Here is a 24,309-nt window from a genome sequence, read left to right as displayed (position 1 = left end):
TTCTGGAAGCAAGAATCAACTCAACAGTAGGAAATAGCAGAAACAGAAAGATTATGCACACATTTCTCCCTCAGATTTACTCATTAACAGAGCATTAGGGTTACATTAATTTATAGAATATTTTGCAGTTTGGCAAGATTGTATATATTTAAAAGAATGCCACATTGTATTTTTGTTGCTATGCAAAAAATGTCAGTGATGAGTCATAAAGAGCTCTCAAACATCTATTTCTACTAGATAACCCATTTGCTGTCTGCTTAACTTCCAACCTGTGTCTTCTAAAGATATACAATTTAAAAAACATAAATGAAATCCATATTATGATTGAGGACAGAGCTGAAGTTCCTAGTATCAACAGCAGAGATCAGGGAGGAAGGTGCAAGTATTAAACTGAGCAATCAAATCAGCATGCATGCATGCATTTTTAATAACATTGCCCTTACTTATATCAAAAGTTTAGGCCCCTACTAGCTCCTGCTCCACTCACTCACACTTTAAACTAGACAGCTCTCCTGCTTTGAGTATTGTGGGGGTTATGGTATGCTTACTTTCTGTGCAGCACTGTTTGGGGGTTTATTTGAGGATGGCGTGGTGACTCCATGCCTCTGCAACACCTGCTCAGCATGCGCCAGGACAGCTTCGTAGCAATACTTTAGGTGGAGCTGCAAAAGAAAGACACAGTTTGAGAACCTCAGCCACATCATACCTTGTCTGAAGATCCAGAGGAAATAATGTAGCAACATTCTAAGGCGCTCCCTTGATGCTGATGACAAGATGCCATGTATGTTAAATGGAGAGAAAGCAATTGGATTCCTTAACAGAGGGTGGCTATGGCCCAATATCTGACTGGCTGAAACAGAGTTTCAATAGTGTGTAGCCAATGTAGAAAAGGTAGAAGGAGGCTGGGAGCACACTGCCTCACATCCCAAGCACTCAATTTGCCCCAGTGCATCATGGTAAATGCAGTGTGCTCCCACCCTCCTTCTGTTTGAAAAGGTTCCCTTGAGCTAATGAGCTGATTAGCCTGTGTTGATGCACCTGAGCCCAGTGAATGGTACAGAGACATGAGAAGGCTTTCAGCAGCATTTCCAGCATCCCCAAAATTAATTGTGGCTCTCTACTGATGAAGGAATTAATCCAGAAATGGATGTCTTGTGTGGTTCCCATCCTAGTGGGGTGGCAGCTATGTTTCTTGATTCTGATTAACTTCTTTTCTCTGTGTTGGTAACAACTGCAGACTTTGGCCTTTCTCACGCAAACCAACGCTTTCTTTGCAAAGCCACTTTAGCTATGTAATTTTTACTATGAACACACCACTTTGCCCCTAAAGCATCACATTTTTTATTTATCCACTGCAGTGTCAAAGACCAACCCATCACCACATGCGCGTAGCACCGTCAAATCCCACCGACATGGTTTTACCTCTGCTTGCTCCTTGCAATATCCTTTTCTGACTCTGGCAAACCCTTTCTGTAACAAAAATTCCTTTTCTGTGCAGGTATCCTCTCATCATTAAGATAATACCTACAGACACAGAAGTCTTGGTATGCCCCCCTTTTCACAAGTCTTCTTCCTCAACATGAAATTAAGCTTAAACATCAAACTTCACCCAATACTGGTCTCACATTTAGTTGGCCCAGAAATTTGTGACAACACATTCTAGAAAACCTAGAATTGTGTTGCAACACAACCTACATCTCAAAAATTATAATGGAGAACACAAGTGACAGACGGGTTCTATACAAGCAACTGTGGCATAATATGTGACTGTTGCATATTTACCCTGTTGCTTCGAAACACCTCACCATGTACAGTTATTTACCTATAGGATACGGTTCCCCTTAGAACCTGGCCTGAGGCACATGGAGATGAAGCGTTTGATTAGCAGCATACAATTTGGTTAAGAAGTGATGTCGCATAGCAAATTCATAAGCTACTGTAAAGTTTGGCTTTGCTGAAAAGTAGATTCACTCTGCTGATATGGTCAGTTGCATGCGACCTAATGTTAAAAGAGTGAACGGATTTTAGGCAGCCAAGTTTTTTTTCTCCCCCCCAACCATTGTATTACTGTCGGATCAGGTCTCTGGGGCCTTTGGGGGGGACAGACGAGAAATCCTTGTGTCCACATGACAGGCATTGCCTATTGTCTCTGGAAACACAGAGGCAAGATACCACTGCAAGACAATACCGACGATATACTAAAGGCCTTTTGGCCAAAAAGAAAGTTTTTTATCGATTCCGAACTTGAGTTAACATATATGCATCCAAACCCAATGGCGGAAAAAAACAATCTGAGGATGGAGTGGATGCCCATGCGCACTGTGGTCCAGGGGAGGAGCCACCTATCTTGTGATACTTCGAAGACTCTTCCATGACAACAATGTGCAATCATCCGGACCCAACAATAGGCGGCGATCTATGCACAGATATGAATTCAGGAGCCCACATGCCTCGAACATTAGTAAACACAGTATCAGAACAACACATCTTCTGTTTCGGGGACTTTCAACTCAAGGCTTACTTTGGCTTTGCCAATATTCATTAAACAAAGCACAAGTGAGGGGCTGGCAGTCAGGGTTAAAATGGTGTACTCTTGTGCCCACTAACAGAGTGCCATAGATACCTTCAAGAGCTCTCTCCACAAAAGGCAAGCTATTTTGTCTAGCTGAGTTTCCTCAGTAGTATGGGTCAATTTAACCAATAGTAAGAAAGCCTGGAACGTCCTCAGAAGGTGAAACCACTAAATGAAAGTATGACTTCCATTACTTTCTGGCAATCAACATGGGGTTAGACTGCATTTAGTTATATGCCTTAAGATGATTTACTTACTCAGCACTAACAAGAGCACATTATTAACTGGACCTTTTTCAGTCAACATGTGCATATCAATGCTTGTTGCTGCAAGACTTGGCTATTGTGTGAAAATGCCAGATAAAGAGCTGAAGGAAATCTGTCTTTAGATCCCATATCATAGAGAAAGCATACCTTCTTCTGTAAGTTACTCAAATTAAGATGTTTTCCCACTCCTCTGTTCTTGCCATAACTACAAAGTTGTTCGAGATGAGTGAGAGAGAATAACAAGAATTGAAATTAATGTTTTGCTAGCCTTTATCCCAGAAGTATCCTTAACTGTCTACAGCGTTCAAAGATGCATTTTTAACATTACTTTTGATGGGGCCCAGATACTCTGGCTTTATTCAATCCTCAGCTCGATGTATTCCAGTCAAATTTCGCAAAGCCCAACAAGGGAAGTGTGTGTTGGGGGGCATGGGGGTGGGAGTGGGGTGCAAGACTTAGACTCCGACCAGGCAGGGGAAGGAAACTATATAGGCAAACAAGGACCACCAGTCATCTTAGGATCTGCCTTCTCGTCGCTTCTCTTCAATTATGGGTAGCTCCCAGCCCAACTACAAGTATAATTGCAAACGTACACTGATGACTTCCGCACCCACACCCGACCTATAAATAATTAGAAGTATCATTTTAAGATCACTATAAAAAATTTGGATACAGCTCCTCACCTTTTGTTAGAATCGATCATCAAGCCTGCAACTTGACAGCTTGAATGCAAAGCCCTGGGTTCTATTATCTTGTTCCATCCTTCACCCAATGTTTAGTCTAGATATTTCACATTTGTGTTAAGGAAATACAAATCAGATAAATAAGGAATGGCAGCCTCTGTTTAGCAGACATATTCTGTTAGTAGATAATTCTGAAAGCGATTGCATTACTTTGCCTGGTGGAGGACCTGGGGGCCCTAGAGGAGACCATATGTTAGGTAATGAGAACGTTCTCATTCATTTTGAATATTACGACCAAGTTGTTTGTTTGGAGCTCTCGAACAGAGTCGCAGGACAACTCATGTCTAGAAAATGTTAATATTTTTTAAACTCGTACAATATTTCTCATGTCACAGACAACATACACAGCCAAAACACAGAAAGAGTAAAAGGAACTCTAACAAAGGTGTCATTAGTATGGCAAAATCTGGGCAAGAACGACAGAACTAAAATGTAATGAAAAAGCTTATCAGACCGTACCTTCTCCTGCAGCATGTGTTTCCTTTGCTGCCTCATGCGCTTTACCAGCTGAGCTAGGTCAGGAATTCCGTTGCCAGCCTCCACCTCTTGCATTGCCGCATACATCAAACAGAAGGCACCTGTTCGCCCAACCCCAGAGCTGCGAGAAAAATAAAAACATATCAGATGGCAAAACAAGCAGCTGAAAAGACTTTACCTACCAAGTGTGCATTATCCCGGCTCATCAAAAATCAAACCTTTTTAAAAAAAAGCTACAAAACCAAGGCTGAACAGAAATAAACACTATCTGATCAATCAACTAGTCAAATAGGGGAATGTATGTCTTCATATTCAGAGATGCACTGACACCACTTTTAAGGAAATGCTCTGCTAATATTAGTTCACTATCACAAAGCAATATCAGTGATTCTTTTGATATTTAATTACAGAAACATGAGAAATGTGCGTGGGGGCAAGGGAATATTCAGAGTTGGAAGACACCACTATCACAAATGAGTTAGAAAAGAAAGACAAGATATTGAACTAGGCAAATTGGATGGTGAAGAGTAACAAGATATCTAAGCATATAGTTCATTATAGTTAAATTGAGACTGTAAGAATATATGCCAGTGATGAAACCAAGACTTGATATATAGAGTACTAATAAAGCATTAATGTTGATAACTAATAACATTAATTAAAAAAAGAGCAATTACTATACTGTAATTTTAGTTCTCCTTCAGGAGCATCTCCACTGAATTCATAAACACTAGATAATCCAAATGCTCCAGACACACTTATTTTTGTTTTTACAAAAGATATATAAAGACTTTTTTAATGGCTTTTCTAAAGATAAATTTGCCGGTCTATCTGTAGTATGTATTTGACTATGTTCTTAATTTTCTTTAAAATAAACTTAATAGACAGTCAAAATGGTATTAGTTTAACAAAAGTGACAAGAAAAACTTCAACCAACCCGTATTTATAGATACAGTGACAGTAATAGGTGGTAACTTGGCTAGACAGGTTGCAGTTTACTAAGGCTGTAACCTGACATCGCTCCTTTAAGGAAGCATACTCTACACATCACTTCATGCACTCTTCTGTAAATTGCTTCAATTTGTTTTGTACAGAAGCTTAAGATATTGCTTAAAATGCAATTGTAGGAAGGTGGATACCCGACTATGGTTACCCCAGATTTTTTTGCCTTGTGTTTAGCTGGTTTTCGACTTAGTTATCCTGACTGAAACTTATGAAACGAAACTCTGGAACCTTCGACATCCTACTCGACATAGAAGACTGAAGAATCTCCCTTGTGGTCAAAGAGTGACCACCCTGTGCAAACAGGCACCATCCAGAACCTCAACGTTTGCTTTGTTGCAGTTCCCGCCGGAACTCGAGCGACAGAGTTCGACAAGATCAAGCTTGCCTGCCTTCTAACAGCCCGATCCACAGTCCCTGCAGAGCTGAGACCCGTGGAGGCGACCTGAAGCGTGGGGCCCACCATCTTGGAAAGACCACGAGACGCTGACCGTGCAGCCCACGAGTGACCCTCGAAGCTGTACAACGGGGTTTGAGAAGCCCCAGCCCTGAGCCACTTTTGCACCGAAGCTCACCCCTCTACACTCACCGAGTGCTGCGTGGGGCCCTTCTGCTTCTTTTGGCTCGACGCGTTGGCCCGGTCACTTGCCCGTTGGCTTGTGGCCCCTGTGCCGACGAACCTTGAAACACAACTTGTGATTCTGGTTGCTCCAGACTTGCACCCGCTCCTCTGAAAAGGAGCACCCGCTATGACCCTCTTGGTCCGAGTGCAGCGCCATCTTCGAATCCTGCGTGGGTTGCCCTTGCCAAGGGTTGTTTGCTCCAATCCGGAAGCCGACACGAGAGCTTGCGTGGGACAGCTCGTGGTCCACTCCTGGACATCCTCGGTGCCCCAGAGTCCACGTGGCAGTGGAGAGAAGCGACCCGTCAGCGACCTGAAAGCGCCCGACATTGCCTGGTTCCTTCTGGTTCCACCCTGGTCACTGCTAAGTGACCCAGACTCTGTCCCCTCTGCTTTCAGATCATCTTTAACTTCGATCCACCCTTGGATCACACCGGACACTTCTCGTCTCGACGCCTGCAGCATCTTCAGCTCCAAGCACCAGCAACCTGCGTGACAAAACCCGACACTACTTCGCACCTGTGCACCCGCTTCCTGTGGGTGAGGTAACTCAGCAACGCCGGTGTTCGCACACTGGTACACACCTCTAGTGTATGTGTCTTAAGTTTCGTCCTTCTAGGTTGAGCGGAAGTATCCTTAAACTGTAACTTTATAACTTTTACGCACCATTGACTTTACATTGGTGCATGCCTGTGCTTTAAGCGCTGCACCCGACTTCAGCATTGCTAGTCCCGACTGCTCCCAGCGATTCCCTAGGCCCTAGGCCTAAGCACTGTTCGATTGGTATCTCTTATACCACTTTCTTAATATATGGTTTGAGTGGCCACCCGCCCTCATCCATAGTTGTGCAACTTTCATATGTTATACTGTGCTTTTGTTTAAACGCTTGTGCTTCTTTACTCATAAAGAGTACTGAGGATTATTCTAGTAATAAATACATATATTTTTATAATATATACTTGTGTGGTGTCCTTTCATTTGATATTACAGGATTGTGATTGGTAAAACAGCTCGCTTAACACGACCTCTTGAGTTAAGACTTTAAGGCTGCTTAGTCCATGCTACCATTAGGATAGCTTGTCTATAAGGTTGACTTACAACCAGACACCATAAGGGATTGTTTGAGCTGATACAAGGTGGTCCAGAATTGGAAACATCATATATCAGGCCAACTTCTCACAGCAATCAACCCCTCTTTACTTACACTGGGGAGAATAGATGGCTGTTTTTTATTTCAATAGAGATTCTCCTACAGAAGCAGTTTTCCCTTCTCCTCGAGGGATCTCCACTTTTAATTATAAGCAGTGAATAGTGAAACTAGCCCATCCCTTGAAAACACAGTGGAAGAAATGAAGCCTCTGCTAAGGAGTCCGGTGCAACTTCAGCTTGTTGATCAACAACCAAGACTATGTTAGGAGCTTCGCCGCCATCTGGAGGCAGTCTACGACTGACTGTGGCGATCCAACCTTTTAAAAAAGTCATCGAGGTAAAGGAAAACTGGTATATCCAAAACATTTGGAGATGGACAATGACCACATTCAACACTGTTGTGAACACCCATGGGGCACTGGTGAAGCCGAAGGGGAGAAATATAAACTGAAAATGCTCTTAGTCTACCTTCAACTGCTGATCAAGTCTGTGGGTTTTTTAGGACGGATGTATGAAAATCCTGTAGGTCCAAGGATACCATACAAACTCTCAATTCCAAGGCAAACAATCTGGGCCAGTGTGAGCATTTCGAATGAGTCCTTCGGCAGGAAGACGTTCAGAAGGCGAAAATCTAAGATCGGCCAAAAGCCTTCAACCTTTTTCAGCACAAATAAGTAGCAAGGGTAAAAACCCATCCCTGTTTCCGATTCCGAAATCCTCTTAATGGGTGGTCGTGCTTCAATGATGGCAAGCTAAAGCGCTTTGGGTAGCTGCTGAAGCAGGGAATGGGGACTGGGAGGACTGAAGCCCTTGGTTACCTGCGTGTTTGCATTTGCATTTTAAATTGATAACGCACATTATGCCCATAGGTGTCAAAGTGCTACCACCGGCGAGGAAAAAAGCTAGAAAAGATCATAACGCTACAATTATGGAAGGGAAAATAGCCATGTTTTCATTTGCTTGCGGAAAGCCACATAAGAGTTTAAGCTTGCAATGAGGGTGGGCAATGTGCTTCACAGTCTGCCCGCTTATACAGAAAAGGAGTGACCGCCCCACCTGGCTTTCTTGAATCTCAGAATGTTCACCTTCCTAAGAAAGGAAGATCTAAGAGGTCCCTTTGGGGAAAACCAACTAAACGCTGTCCTCAGGGGAGGTAGCCCCTGTAAGTGCATGGCCAGAAGTGCAATACAGAGCGCTTCAAAGGTCACCCGCTTCCTGACTGGCAACCAGTGCAGGGAGTGTATCCCTTCCATGACTCAAACGCGTTTAGGTACATCCAGTATTAGGGGAGCTGCTTCATTTTGGATGACCTGCAATTTGTTAAGTGATGACTTGTTTATTTTAAGATATAATGCACTGCAATAGTCAAGGTGTGAAGTAATTAACCAATACCATGTGGTATTGGAACAAATAGTGAGGGATAGGGTTGTGGACCTTGTTCCAAGTGCCCTGCGTCTTTGGATATGGTTGGAACAGCAGGACATATTCCTTGTGGTTCAGCATCTGGCAGGTTCTCTGAATGCCAGAGCAGATTAACTCAGCCATCGATGCCTAGCCAACCCTGAATGGTGCCTCCATCCAAAGGTGGTGCAAGGTCTCTTCAGTGATTGGGTAAAACCCAGGTTAGATCTATTCACCACAGCTCAGAATGTGCAATGTTAGCAGTTCTGTGTGTTGTAAGTTCCAAGGCTATTCGCGCTCAGAGATACTTTTCGTCTCGAGTGGAGCTCAGGCCCTCCTTTACGCCAGTACCACTCCTGCCTAGAGTTCTCAAGAAGATCAGGAATGAGCGGGCCCAAGTCATTCTTGTGGCTCCGGATTGGGCATGGAGAGTATGGAGTCCTAAACTCCTGAGTTTGCATAAAAATTCTTGAGCTTCTCAAGTGGGGCAATACGAGAAGAAATATCTGTATTTCTTCTCGTTATTTTCTTTGACACACAAAGAAAAATGCCCCTTGTCCCTTCCTGCACAAAAATAGTCCTGTCTGTTATGCAGGCACCCTTGAAGTATGATGCAGGGGTGCCTGTGCTGGCGCGAGCTGCACACAGTGCGCCTGTGTAGGGAGAGAGCAGAAATGCACGATACCTTTGTAAATGTGGACCATTTCTGCTTTCTCCCTTTCACGCAACACAGCACAGCAACTTTGCTGGTTATTTTGTGTTGCGTGAAAGTTTACAAAATGTGCCTCTTGGTCTCTCTTCTGTCACACTGTGTGCAGAGCCTGGCCTCTCCAGTTACACTAACACTGGGAGCAGATACTGGCCTCAGAGGACTGTCAAATTATTTTTGTTGTAGGCTTATAGAAGGGATGGCTATGTTGCCTGGTTTTGTCACAGCCTGGGATAAAGTATTTATTTATGTGTGTTTTGACAGCTTGGGTAACCCTCACAGTACACAACTGCACAGAGCAGTGCGAGCACCCACGTAACACTTAGTAAATATAAGCCTTAGTGCGAGATGACGTAGCAAGGTATACAAAATGATTAAAGAGAAAGTGGAATTTTTGAATTTGTTTTGGCTTTATCTTGGAAGAGTACAATTGGAGCATTTCCAGGCTAATCTGTAGGATCCAGTTTCTTATTTTGCCCTGTCAGCTGATCAACGTATTTTTGTCAATATGGAATTTACATCTGCAAAGAGCAGTCATTCAAATATGCCAACATACCCTGCAGTTTAAGCCTGCCCTGGCTTTTTAGCCAACATCACTTTGCATGCAGGAGTTCAGGGACTGGTGGGTTCAGCCCTCTTGGTACCTACTCATCCCATACCTGCTGCTATGAACTCCAAATAAACCCTTTCTTGATCCTTCCCTCTTCTATCCCTTCACTATCGTTCTCAATCCAACTAAGAGGTTCACATGTCCACCGCTCAAATTAATTTCATATTTCCCTATGCTAATTCACCACTATTCCGATTTGGGTTCCGGAGTATGTACTACTCCTCAAAAAGTGCTGTGATGCCTCATCAGGGGTACCAAGCTCTAAATAAATGCAAACCCCTCCCTCTTCTAGCCCTCCACTATCCTTTTCAACCCAAATAACCCTCACAGGCCCACCACTCAATTGAATGTCATATTTCCCCATACTAATTCACCACTACTCTTTTTTGGTTTCGGAGTAGCGTGCTCCTCGCCGAAAAGTGCTTTGACGCCTCGTTAGGGGATAGTAAGCGCTATATAAATGCAATTCCAATAACCTTTGAGTTAAACTGGTATAAGATAGAAAGTGTTTTTCAAGATTTGAATTATGAAAAAGCTAGAACTCATGGTCCTCTTGACGTGGGTGTCAAAGGTAAGGGCACGGTCACAAGTTTTTCATCTACAGAGCCACGTTCCCGGCCGCAAAAGGATGGGGATGACTGCAGCAGGGGCTGGGAAGACTTGCGCCTGTATGCTACCCCCCTAGAGTAGCCTCTGAATTTCCATAAACTGGTGAGAAAACTGTTTTGCAGAGGCTAAAAAGACCTGCTAATGTGATCTCTGTCATGGTCGTGCCGAAGCTGGTACAGGGTAAGATTTTGGAACATACACGGGATTCTCCCCCCTCACTGGCGTCGATGAAGGAAGGAAGGATTGACACAGGTCGTAGAGCCAGCATGGAAGTCTGCACTGGAGCTGGCATAGAGCACATGAGAGGTTCAAGTGTATCAGACGGAGCTGAGGACAGATCAGCCGGTGGTAATCTGACTTGGAGTCCATGCAGGTCCTTGAGGGCCAAAAAAGAACCACAGGAAACCGGGAGAGCCGCAAGTAATCCTGGTTTTCTTAAAGGACTCGATCTGCTGAGGTGTCACTGATGGCCCAGGGAATTGGGGGCACATCGGAATCAACTGTAGAATCGGTTCCACAACCGGAGATTGGGAAAGAGACCAAATGTCACTGACACCCTTGCGTCTTCTCTATAGATAAAGAGTGGTGGGGAAGGGGGACAGAGTAGTTTTCTTGTTTTTTCGTTTAAACTTCGACTTAACGAAGGACTTTGACTGCAAAGACAACTTCTTGCAGGAGCGGGTCCATGTCCTGAACTTGGAGCAGGACCAGATCTTATACGCGGCCCATGATGACTGCTTATGTTCTACAATGTACAGCATAGTTCTCTGCCCTGGGTCTCCTTTGGGTGGATCAAATGACTCCCAAAAGTGCCCCGAGCCCAAACACAAACCTCATTCAGGTTAATGACCCACATTGGTATTCTGCCGGCACTGCATGGTAATAAACCTGTAGTTTAAAGAGGGGATATCACACCCTTGCACACAGAATTTAGTATAAGGAGTAATTGGACGGTGAAGAAAATGGGGTGGAGCTCCGGATTTATGTTTGAAGACGCCGAAAGAAAGGAAGTGATGTTGATGCGCAGGGTGGCGCTTAAGAATAGCTCCGTCTTATCACTTCAAGGGTGGTACAGAGAACACAACGCCACCTCATAGTGTACAGGTATATTGCTGAGAAAAAATTCCTGATCGAGTCTGGTATCTGGTGAATATTCTAAAGGTGAGACATCTGCTGTTAGAAGTATACATCAGAAATCAATGATCTTTTCAATCTTGCTCACCTGGTTTTGTAGGTCATGAGAGGCATGCGCTACACATAGTCACCAGTTCATTTTCTTGTGGACTGAGAGTCCACATTCCTAGGCTAAATAGTCCCTCAATGTACTCATTTCATTTGTAGTCACTTGAGGCAAGCAATAATCCTCAGCCATTACTGCAATCTTTAGAATGAGTTACATCAGGTGGGTGTAACGACTGCCCTGCTGTGTTCACCGCAACAAGAATAAGCGAGCAACTCATTGCTGAGGCCTGGCTATGGGCTCTCCAATTATTTCTCTAGTCCCGAAGGCAGAAAGGGCACTGGGAGCCCTCCAGCCCCTCTCATTTTATGATATGCAAAGGATTTCATACCATTGTAGGTTCAGTCTGTGAGCCCAGGAGGAAGGAGCCCCTCTGCTAATGATAGAGTGATGGCAGGGGGAAGGCCTTGCTGAACAGCCCAGCTCAGTGCCAACTTCAACTCTGATGAGACCGAATAAGGGTAAAACCGGTCTTGAGTTGCTTGGGCCCCAAATCAGGGAGGACCTAACCTGGCAGTTTGGGCTGGACTATTTCACCGGAGTAGGATCAACAATGATTTGCATGTTGTTGGCTCCAAATTAAGGTGGCATGGTGTGAAAAATAACTATGGACTTGGATGCAGCCCTGAGTATTTACTAGTGGCTGAGATGAATTAGAGCATTACATCTATTACTTTTTTGTATACTTCAGTGTGATGTCATAACTGGGACGTGTTTGCCCAGATGTGGGTCCGATGCACACTGTGCCACTAGAACCAAGCTATACCCGACTGATGATCCCTTGTATGGGCAAAACCAGTCTTAGGTTGTTTGTGTTCTGATTCAGGGAGGACATGATCTGAGAGTTCAGGGTGGACTGTTCCCATTGGAGCAGGGCCAAGAATGACTTGCATGTGGTTGGGTCAAAATTGCGGTGGAATGGAGTGCAAAATAGCGATGTACTGGGATGCGGCCTCCAGGTAATTAGAACTGGGAGAGATTAATACAATCATTCCATTCATTGCTTTTTGCCACATTCAACTCTGTCAGTGCTTCTCACAAGCATCTGCCCATGGACGGTGCTGCCATACCATGTCTCCAGGATAGTGGGACAGAGCCCCCTTCTGATCGTCTGCGCTTCCAAAGCAGGATTCGATGTGCAGAGGTACAGAGCCCAGAAAATCTAGGGCGGGATTGTGTAGCTAGTTTACAGAGCAAGCTGTCTTGATTGCAGCACAGTTCTGCCACTTGCAGTTTGTAATTTAGAAAACACTTGTGATCTCTACTGAGTCGATTTCTACATTCTAGACATCTGAAAGGCAAGCTACTGTGATGTTCTAGATAAGAGCCACTTCTAGGCCTTTAATGACTCAAGACAAAAATCTGGCTCCTTATCCTCCCTAGTTGTACAAACAGAACAATGCTGTATTGTCAATCTGAACAATCAGTACATTTGTCTTGAATACTGGAAGGAAGGACCACCTTCAGCTCCGGCAGGTCAATGTGAAATGCAATTTTTTTCTAGGGTCATGTTCATTGATTGTAAAGGTGATTTAAGAGCTTACCTCATCACAGAAAGAGAGACATCCATCACAATTGTTTGTATTGGAATATTCTGATGAAACATATTTTCAGTTCTGCATTACAATGAGAAAGACTGAATCACAGCTGGTGCAAGAGTTATTTTATCTTCCCAACTGCTGAAGTTCTACTGTTCATACCTGTGATCACACTACTGATCCTCTAGAGACTGTTGAATGGCGCAGTGGGTGGAGTTAAGAATAAAGGCCCTGTACATAGCACAATACTAGGGACCTGAGAAACAAGGACATCTGGAAAGCCATCACGTTCTTTCTCCTATGAAGATTGTGAAATTTAAGAGTGATAGAAGACTGTCTTCTCTGATGGATACACTCCTACCAGCTTAATGTCCAGCACTTTTACCAGACAATGGATGGAGTGAACAAAGACTGAAGTCGACTTTGCATAACATCTGGCCGGTCAAGAATTGCTAAGGACACAAGGGCATGAGGAAGAACCCCCTGAGGTGGTGAAGCCTTTATTAGGCAGTCTTATAGGTCCGGAAAAGCAACAAAAAAAATTCCTTTTCAGATGTGCGGCAACTACTGGCATGCATCTGAAACAGTTCTCAGCTAGAATTTCATGTCAAATGGTACAACTTTGTAGCGATAATAGCTCACCACCACAAACAATATGAACTTCCGATGTTTCTCAAATATTGTAATGTGGAAGTAGGTATCCTGAAGCGCTATAGCACAAATCCAATTCATCTGATGGAGCGGATGATTGATTTGATGAAAGGCTACTATTCAAACTTTTGCCACCCATATCCACTTGTTTGTCGACTTCACGTCCAGAATAGGATCTGAATTATTGTTTTGGCCCTTTAATTTGAACCACAAAACAACAAGAATAAATTCCTTTTCAGATGGAAGAACTTATTTCTTTGCTTGCTTCTCAAGAAAGGGGCTGACATTCCACTGCAGCCTGCTCGGATACTTGAATGTTTTGAAAATGGACAGAGGCACCAATTTGTAGTTTGTGATTGTGTGTCACTCTTCTAGATCGATTCTGAGGATTTCACCTAAAGGAGTGCCTGCCGGATGGGGGAACAATTGAGTCTTTATTTTCCCCCTGCAGGAGGTTTTCCTGTGGCAGTGGATTGATGCTGACAAACTCTTTATTTTACTATTCCTGGCAGTTGAAATGGTTATATTTGTTGTTGGTGCTGCTTTTACAGCTGCGTCTATTGAGATGATTAAACTTGCTGGATGTAGTGGAGAACAGAACATGACTGGGAATACTGTTTTTTAACACTCTCCTGTTTTCCTACAGCAAAGTACTGAAGGTTTTCATTTCGAACTTCAAACACTATGTGAGAAAGTGGCTCTATATACACTGGACCAGAATAAGGTACAGTGTGTATAGAGTCCACAACCCCCAGAGGTATATCAGAGGTTAAAGCCGGGTGTGACCGTACTCTCTAAAGTGGTAGCTTGGTCGAGCAGTAAGGCAGTACCAGAGGACAGTGTAAAGCATTTGTTGTACACACCCAGCCAGCAAAAGGTTTCACACACTCCAAGACTGAACTCCAGGCCAATTGTTTTAATATCAAAGATATAGTAGTTTTATTTTTAGAACCAACAGGTATCAAAATATACTGTTCTCAATATGAGAGGTCTCAGATTAGTACTTTCCAGAAAGGCAATAAACTTTATAAACACAATAGGTACAGGGGTTGCAGTAGGCAACACAATGCTACACACAATTTAGCATTGAGCTCAATAGGTTTTTCTATATAAACACAGTTGATTACTTTGTAGATTACTTAGGTAGTTCCAGGACTGGATCCTAGATTCAGTCCTGGGGTCTAAGCTGAAAACAATTTAGTAAAAACGTTTTAGTTATTGCAGTGATTTTTCAGGAATATAAAGCTATTTTAAAAGTTCACACTTAGAAACTTTTCAACAGAAATCTGGCAATGTTATCCAATGGGAAAAAATTCAGGTTGCAGGTAAAGTACGATCTCGTTACTTTTGTAATCCAGTACTGGGCTCCTAGGTCCAGCACTGGGGTCTCAACTTAAAACAGGTAAGTAATTACGTTTCAGTATTTCGTATGATTTTTAACCCCTTCCCTGCGGGGGTTTTTCATCTCCTGTGCGGGGGGTGAGGGGGGCCGCGCTGGTGACGAGCTCAGCTCGTCATGAGGCACAGCGGAGCTGCACTCATGACGAGCGGAGCTCGTCACAACCACACCCATTTTTCAAACGTTCAGCACAGCGGGGAAATTATCCCCGCGTGCGAACGTTCCAACAGCTGTGACGAGCTCAGCTCGTCATGAGTGCAGCTCAACCGTGCCTCATGACGAGCTGAGCTCGTCATTAGCACACAACGGATTAAAGATTATTTCAAGTTTTCAAAAGTAGACACTTAGAAGAAATTTCATAGAAAAGCAGACAATAGATTCCTATGGAGAAAATACAGGTTACTAGTAAACCCGGTAAGGATTACTTTTACGGTTCAGTACTGGTCTACAAGGTACAGTACTGGCTTCTCTCCTGATCACAGATGAGTACTTCGGAATTCAGTTGATTTTATATGAATATTTTAAGTTTCCAAAACTTCACACTTAGAAGATTTTTCGAGTCAAGCCAGTCAATGTTATCCAACGGCAGGTAAGTGAGTTACTGGTTTCCAGGCGAGTACTGGACTGGTGAAGTTAAGGTTCTGGGCATAGACTCAGGGGTCCACAAGGGTCAGGTAGGTACAGTTGGTTCTCCCTCAGCGGCACATGGGCGGCCGGGTGCAGAGGTAGTTAGGCCCAATGTTATCAAATGAGGGGCAGGGGGCATCCGGTTGGTGGCGGCTGGCTAGCAGGCCATGCGGCTGTGGGAGCGGGGCTCCTGGTCACTTGCTCAGGGCAAATGGGGAAGTAGGATAGGGCAAAGATGGCACAGCCAGCATCACTCGGGTGGCTGGGTCCAGGGTGCGTTTGAGCCGTCGGGCGCTCAATGTTATTAAATGGGAAAGGTAACAAACGAACAAAGGCTGCAGGCTCGGGACGGAGTCTCTTCAGGGGCGACCCCCACTTCGAGAGGTAAGTTGGGATCTTGGAGTACAGGTAGGTACCCCAAAGGAAGGCACAGGGGGCTGTAGGGTGCCGGGTGCAGGGGTGTCTTTAGGTGTCGGGAAAGCTTACCCTCAGCTGGTCGCGGTTGGAGGGGCCCCTGGATCTGAGTCTGCAGGCGTCGTCTGGTTCGTCGAGGAGGGTCTTTGGGCACTGGACTTCGGGTCCCAGTCGCCGGGGGGACGTCCTTGTGGTTTTGGATCACTTGGGCACGGGCCGGGCTCGGCGGGTGCAGTGGGCTGGTCCGGAGCTTCCTGGTTGGCACCAGGGGTGTTGTTGCAGCAGAGCCTCTGCTGATGGGAGTCCCAGTCTTTAAGAGGGTCAAGGCAGGCAGGTCCTCTGGGTGTCCCAAGGTTGCTGTCTGCTGGGATCGATGGGGTTTAGGCAGGAGCAGGTTCCAGGAGCGACAGGCCGGTAGGGCTGGGGCCAAGTCAGTTGTGGTCGTCCTGTTGTTAGCAGCTGCACGGCGGGTCTTCTTCCTCTTGATCTTCTTTCTTCTTTTCGTATCGGGATCTGAGGAAGGAAGGTTCAGGGTGCCCCTAAATACTACATTTAGGGGCGTTACAGGTAGGGCAAGGGCAGGGACCAATAGGTCCCTGTCCTGGGGTGTGTACACCCCCTAGTCTGCTCCTCTCCTGTGGGAGGGGGCAGGAGCCTAGCTGTGATTGAGCAGGGCTTCCCATCTTCAAGATGGCCGGAGCCCGGGGTCATGCTTCACCTCGGCTCTCCCACCTGAGGGGTGGGGTTGGCACAGGCTGGCACACCCCCCTTCCTGACGTAGGGTTTCCCGCCAGTCTTCCTGCCAGAGCGGGGGTTAGAACCGGTAGGGGCCAGTTGCTGAGTAGAGCAAATGGTCTGGAGAAGCTCTTAGAGGCGGCATGCCTTTGAAGCTTTCCTGTGCCCATCCTGGGGGAGGAGACCTAGCACCTCGCCCAGGAAGTGCATTGTTGCGGGCCCAGGAGAGCGGGGGCTCTCCACCCCGGGGTCCAGCAACATGTCTGCTGTGTGGCAGCCTCTGCAGCCACTCAGCCCAGATGTGGATTGTGGGTTAGGTTTTCAGGGAGCATCTCTAAGATGCCCATTGTACATTAAATCTCACACTGGCATCAGCGCGGGTTTAATGGGCTGAGAAGTTTGGTACCAAACTTGTCAGTCTTCTGTGTAGCGTTATGGTGCTGTGGAGTTCGTAATAACCTCCCAGCACAGTGCCCAGGAATGGCCCTGGGTACTGTAGGGGCACATGGCTCATGCACCTTTTGTCCACAACTCTGGCATAGGGCACCCAGCTAGAGGGGTGACTGAAGTATGCCAGGGCATTGGGTTCTGTGGGCATGGTACACAGGGATGTGTGCCATGTCGACTCTTTGTTTAGTTCTGTACTTAGACACTCAGCCTGCAAAGGCAGTGTGTGGGCGTCCGGGTACAGGACGCCCAGAATAAGTGCTGCGGCCCTCAGGGGTCTTCTCTGGTCACCATGCCCTGGGTACCTAGGGTACCATTTACTAGGGGCTGACAGGTGGCCAGAGATGCCAATTGAGTTTTAGTTTCAACACAGTTTTAGGGAAGGAAACAGGCCCTGGGTACCTGGTTGACAGGAGCCCAAGGCACACTCAGGCAAAGCACATCAGGAGTTCAGAAAAAAGTGGGGGCATACCAATGCAAGAAAGATGGCACTTTCTCACACACTGCATTTCCGTATCAGCAAGTAAGCCAAACAAGTGATACTACCTATCGGTAAAAAAAAATTACCAAATCCAGCTGTGGCTCTGCTAGAGGATAAAGAGGATCTTACTCTGGAAGATAATACTTCAAGTCTAACAGGAGCTGGAACGGATGGAGCAGAAGTCAAGAAAGGTTCACTGGCTGGTTTCAAAAGATCCCGGACTAATTGCAGTAAAGGACTCGAAAAGGATTGATGGTGCAGAGCCCTAAAAATAAATGGGCTACATGTTGCAGGGGCATGAGCAAGGCAATGCTTACCTTTGTGCCTTACCAATAACACAATGATGAAGATGTAAAGATCATCCCAACTCACAATCTAGACTTAGGAGATACTGAAAGTACTTGAGAATTCCTTTGCATGCTTGATACAGAAATGACTCCTCCAAGGTTATTTTAGGAGTATGAAACTTACAATGGGAACGATAGATTTACTGGAATCTGACGGCCAGATCGCAGAGAAGAATTAATAGATGCACCAAGGTATGGGTTGGACAGCCCTTTCTTTTCTTGGTGATACAGTCCTCCTCAGAGGCACTAACACAGACATGGTAAGAGTACTTTCATAGGGCGTAATTACCTGTGAGTGTATCCTGGCACTTTGCAGGAGAGTGTGGCTAACCTCACAGGGACTTATTCGAGGCGCCAGGTGAATAAGTTACTTTACTTTGATAATCTTATTTCTGGTAGAAACTATCTAGTAGCAGATTCCTCACCTTTTGAATACTCCCCAGATGTCACATTGGATCTGGAAACTTTTCAGCAGTGCCTCTGCGCACTGGATGGTGGCGCCTTGAGGCTCTGCATAGACGTCGTTCCGCTCCGGAAATGACATGCGGGCCTATGTCGGCAACATTCCAAAACACTGACGCCAGTTGCTTTTGAGACTGTGCACACCCCCAGACACAGAGCCCCAAAAGCAAATTGGTAGACAGCGTGCAGATTCGTAGACTTGAGATCTTATTAATGGAAGACATATTACAGAACGGGGAGCATCAGTGAGGAATCTGCAGCTAGATAAAGTCCCTACCAGAAACAGCATTGCCGGTGGTCAGTAACTTTTCTTCTGATAGAGACTCCTAGCTGCAGATTATTCACCTTTTGAATAGATAACAAAGCAGTACCCATCTGAAGCGGGTCTATGAATGGACTCAAACCAGAAAGTCTTGTAGGACTGAGAGGACAAAATGCCTCTCCTGGCTAACCGGACTAGTCCAGACAATAGCGCTTCGTGAACCCATGGAGGGACTACCACGTAGCTGCTCCCTGGCGGTGTCCAATACAGGGACTGCACGTGCCAACGCATTGGTAATAGCTTTGGCCCTGGCAGAATGAGAACGCAGTCCTTCTGAGGGCTGCTTTTCAGCAAATGTGCAGCAGATCTTAAGGAAGAGCACGTTCCAGTGGGCCATAGTTCTCTTTTGAACAGCCTTGTTCTAATTTGCGTCACAGAACCCCAGAAAGAGTTGATTGGCCACCCAGTGCTCTTTGGTACAATAAATGAAGAAGCTCAGTGCTTTTTAGGGTCCAAGTGATGGGAGTCTCTTCTCCTTAGTGGGATTAGGCAGGCAATAAAAGACCGGGATGGTGATGGTTTGACTGACATGGACCAGCATCAGAACTTTTGGTAGGAAGGAGGCCCAAGTCCTCAGAACCAGCTTATCTGGGAAGAAGGTAGTCTATGGCAAACTGACACAAAGAGCTTGAAGCTCACTTACTTGCTGCTTCGAGGTGATAGCGACGAGGAACACAGTCTTAATGGTAATGAGCCATAAGGGACAGCTGTGAAGCGGCATGAACAGAGTGCACGTCAGATATGTTAGGGCCAGATTAAGATACCACTGGGGCATGACAGAGAGAGAAGGTGGAAACATATGTTGAAGGCCTTTCAGAAATTGCATCACAAATGGTGACTTGAACAGTGAGGGCTGATCTGGGAATGGTAAGAAGCCGAAAAGAGCAGAAAGATAACCCTTTACGATGCCCAAGGCAAGGCCATGGCAGGTAAGAGCAAAGGGACTAAGATAAGGTACCACTCTGGTATGACAAAGAGAAAGGGAAGAAATATGTTGCAAACCTTTCAAAAAGAGCATAAGAATTGGAGACCTAAACAATGAGGGCTGATCTGGCAACCACAAACAGGCCGGAAAGTACAATTTAACTGTGCCCAGTGTAAAATCTTGCGGACAAGGGACAAAAAATACAACAAACCGTCAGATAACTTGGCCTGGAGGGGGTGTCAATCTGGTGTGTGCCGCATCAAGCCACAACTTTATACCAAAAGCAGGCGTTTATTTTTTTTGTTGAGAAATTCCTGGCAGCCAAAATGACATCAACCATCTCATGAAGAAGGTTGAAGGTGTGCAGCTTTTGCTGCTCGATCTTCAAGCATGAAGGTGGAGATTGCGAAGGCCCGGTTGCAGAACTCTGCCCTGTTGCTGCAACAGCAAGTCCTCCCGGCGGGGCAGCCTTATTGGAGGGCATATGCTAAAGCCTCAGAGTTCTGTATACAATACTTTCTGTGCCCAATCTGGAGCCACTAGGTTGACTTTGGCTCAGTCGGTCCTGATCTTCTTGAGCACTTGGGCAGGAGTGGTATCAGCAGAAAGGCACAGGAGTCCTGAGTTTCACTTGAGACAAAACACATCTCTGAGCGAGAGATGCTTTGGAAACTCCAATACATAGAAATGCATACATTACGACATTGCATGTTCTCGGCGGCGGTGAACAGATCGATCCAGGGGTCTACTCAGTCGAGGAAAACCTTTTTTCACCTCCGGTTGAAACTGCCATTCGTTATCCGCTAGGCGTCGACGGCTGAGCTCGCCTGACCTGGCATGCAAGGACCCTGCCAGGTGGTTCACCATCAGGAAAATCCCCCTGTTTGTTGCAGTACAACATGGAGTAGGTGTCAGTGAGCACCTGTACCAGCCTTCCTTTGATGTACAGCAGGAAGTTTCTCAACACCAAGCAGATACCCTCAGCACCAGAAAGTTAATGTGGAGCCAGGACTCCACCAAAGGCCAGAGGCCTCTGATTTCCACCTCTCCTAGATGGCTGTTCAACCCAAAAGCGATGCATCGAGCACAATTGTCAGGTCTGGGTGCGGAAGAAGAGGGGTCTGTTGACCCAATAGTGGTCCACCAAACAACACTGCAGATATTTTACAGTCTCCTCCAAAATTTAGACATGGTCAGAGAGGTCCCCTTGATCTTGGGCCCACTGAGACTTCAGATGACACTGCAAAGCTCGCATATGCCACATGGCGTGTTCAACCAGACAGATGCAGGAGGCCATCAGTACCAGCACTCTCAGACTTTACCTCATTGAAATTCATGACTGAGACTGAAAGACGAAGATCATAGCCTGAATATCCTGAACTCTCTTTCCCCGGGAAAAGGCATGAAACCTAACCGTGTCCAGGCAGCTCTGATGAAGGGGAGTGTCTGAGAAATAATGAGGTGTGACTTCGGCATGTTGATAGTGAACCCCAAAGATGACATGAGGTTTGCCATATTCTGGAGGTGGCTAATGACTGCCTGGGGCAAGCTGTTCTTCAACAGCCAGTCATCTAAATAGATTGAGATTAACACCTCAAACCTGCGAAGATGAGCTACCACTACCGCCATCACTTTCGCGAACACCTGTGGGGCATAGGTGAGGACAAAGGGAAGCACAGCGATCTGAAAATGCCCCTGTTCCACCACGAACTGAATGTGTATAGCTAGAACAGGCTGAAAGGCCTCCTTCCTAAGGAACCCGAAAGCAGCAGGAAAAACAACAATGCTCTCTCGACAGCCCTTTTGGACAAAAGGGCTTGCACTTCCTTCTACAAAATTGAGAGATGGTCTTCTTTCAGTCGGGGGCGGGGCAGTGGATGTTTGTGGCATGGAAGAAAGGAATGGTAGAGCAAACGTTCTGCAGGACCCACATCCACCTGTAAGAAGCGATCCCCTTCCTAAACGGAAAGAATCGCTGGATACGGTTTCTTATCGGGTGGCTGGGCTCTGTTAAAGGCACGCTGAGGAGGTTTGGCAGGTGAGGCTGCAGGGGGTGGTGGACTGGGCGGCACACTAGCAGTGTGGTGGTGGGCACATCAGTCATGACCACAACACAGCTTGGTGTCTCACCGAAAACTGCGGAAGGAGAATCGAAACTGGTGTAGTTGGCAAGCAGGGGCAGAGAGGCCCAGAAAGCAAGCATTAGCCCGAGTTCTTTATATCACTTGAAAGCAGAATCAGCCTTGTCCCCGAACAGGTGCATCCCATCAAAGGGCATGTCCATCAGGAAGGACTGGACGTCACCAGAGAACCCAGCTGACTGCAGTCATACACAGCAGAGAATGGCAAAACTGGTGCCAATAGCTTGCCTGATGGAATTTGGTGGACTTGTGCCACCAAATCCCTTAGAACATGGGAGTAGCGTCCTAACAAGCAGCTTGTTTTGATAGAGCAGAGAGTTAAGCTAATGGAGGAAAAGACCCCCTTGCCGAAAATGTTCGCTGGCTTAGATTTTCTATCAGGGGGCGTGGTAGGAAATCTGTTCAAATTTAGACTGACTCATGGAGGTTGTCAGGTGAAGGGTGCTGTCACAGGAAAGTAGGGTGCTGTCACAGGAAAGCAGGGTCACTGGGAGCAGACAATGGCACCTAGTATCTGTCAGTTGACAGGGATTCCAGACCAAGGTTTGGCCCAGGCCCCTAATAAAGTGTCAGTCAGTGCCTCATTAAAATTGAGAAGTGGCTCAGGAGAAGTCTGTCCAAGTTGCAGGACCTCGGTAATAACATTCATATTTTTATCTCCATAGTGCGAGTTGGAGGTCGAGAACTTCACCTGATCTTCAAATAACCATAGTGTAAGAGACAGATTCTACAGTGGTTCATCCAGAGGGGAAGAAAAAAAGAGCCATCTCCAGAGAAGTATTGAGGTCACTAGCCTCCTGCAAGTTCTCGTACCAATTATCATCATTGTAGGGCTGAGAAAACTCATCACCATGGTTAGAGTCGTCGGAATCAGTTCCAAAAAGGGAATGCAAAGTGAACTGTTTCCCTGAAGAGGCTGGTATGTCCAATGGAGGAAGAGGTGCCTCAGACGCAATCGGGCACAACTTCGGTCGAGGTTGAAAAAGCGCAAGCTTGGCTTCGGAGAGAACAATCAGGTCCGCCACCTCCTCCATCATCAAATCCGTCAGCATTGAGGAACCCAGGGCAGACAGTTCTCGGGGCTGGAAGAGGGGTAGAGAGTGGAGCAGGAGGCAAGATGGGCTTGGTTGGGCCAAGGGAAAACCCGCTGGCGGTACGCCAGACGGAAGGCCTCTCAGCTATTTGGGGCTCTGAAGCTTGCCAGAGAGCCGATATGAAACCAAAGAGTCGGAAAATGGGTGCATGGAGCTCTTCGATCTGAAGTGGGGTGGCATTTAGCCCCAGAAATTAAGGCTGTGATGGCATGATCTGCGGGATTGGCTCTAAAGTCAGCTGACTTCGGATCTCAAGAATAGCGGTGTCACCCTTGTGACTGCTCAGGAGAATGTGAGTAACAAGAAGGAGCCGAGCCCTGTTTTGATTTTTTGTGTTTCTTTTTGGATGTACCTGACAGCTTGGAGCTTGACAAAGACTGGCCTCTCCAGCAACTCAGATTACTCCGGAATGAGAGTGGGAATAAACCTTGGATGTGGACTGTGACTTAGAGCGGCCCCACGTAGAACCTTTTTATGCCTGGCAACGTATCATTTTGTCTCGCATTCCTTGATGGCCTTTAGGGTCATCGACTCACAGTCGGTGCATGCCATGGAGTCGTGGCTCGACCCCCATGCACCACAAGCAACCCTGGTAGGGATCTTGAGACACAGGGAGGGAGCTCCAGACCCGCATATGGTGACACAAAGAAAGGAACTAAAGTCAGCAAGCGGGAGTGGTGCCTATATAGGCACTGAATGTCATTTCTGGAGTGGACTGGCATTTGTGTGGAGCCACAAGGCGCCACCTGAAAAGTTTCCTGACCCAGTCTGATGCTTGGGGAATATTCAAAAGATGAGGAAATTGCAGCTACAAGTCTATATATGATTTTCAGCTTCTTACAGCGTTTAATAAGAGACGAGGAGATAATGAGTGATGGAGTTCCTTCCACACCTTAGTAGCAATGTAAGAGAACGCACAACTTCCTGATTTACTTTTGTGTATGTGTAGGATGTGCGTTACTGAGAGTCCAGATGAGAAGAGGCATCTGGAGGTTTGGTGGAACTGCACACGGCTATTCAGGTAACCTGGACCTGTTTTGTGTAGTGCTTTGTATGTGTGAATGAGAAGTTTGAACTGTGCATGCTTATGCATTGTGAGCCAGTGAATTTCTCTCCAGTGTTGTGTGATGCGAGATTGGCGTAGGAGGTTGAAGACCATTCTTGCTACTGTGTTCTTGACAGTCTGTAGTCTTTTTGAGAGTTGGTTAGCGATTCCAGTGTAGAGAGTGTTCCTGTAGTCCAGGACTATGGACTACAGGATGTGATGAGGGCTTGGGAAATGATTTTCCTGGTGTTGTTGAATAGCCACTTGAAGTTCTTCTTCAG

At 46.0% G+C, this 24,309-nt stretch overlaps 1 protein-coding gene across 1 annotated transcript in view; it reads right to left on the bottom strand.

The window, feature by feature from the left end:
* The window catches only part of PTPN23 (protein tyrosine phosphatase non-receptor type 23), a 599,643-nt gene that overhangs the window by 54,761 nt on the left and 520,573 nt on the right, over positions 1 to 24,309 (bottom strand). The window contains exons 23-24 of the mRNA XM_086941008.1: positions 4,041 to 4,179; positions 549 to 662 (exon numbers count right to left, since the gene is read on the bottom strand). Of these exons, the coding sequence (XP_086797134.1) occupies positions 549 to 662; positions 4,041 to 4,179 (253 nt within the window). The remainder of the gene's footprint in view (positions 1 to 548; positions 663 to 4,040; positions 4,180 to 24,309) is intronic.

The sequence above is a fragment of the Lissotriton vulgaris genome, chromosome 10, assembly GCF_964263255.1.
Source record: "Lissotriton vulgaris chromosome 10, aLisVul1.2, whole genome shotgun sequence".
Classification (NCBI taxonomy): Eukaryota; Metazoa; Chordata; class Amphibia; order Caudata; family Salamandridae; genus Lissotriton; species Lissotriton vulgaris.
This window is presented reverse-complemented; position numbering and strand designations above follow the sequence as displayed.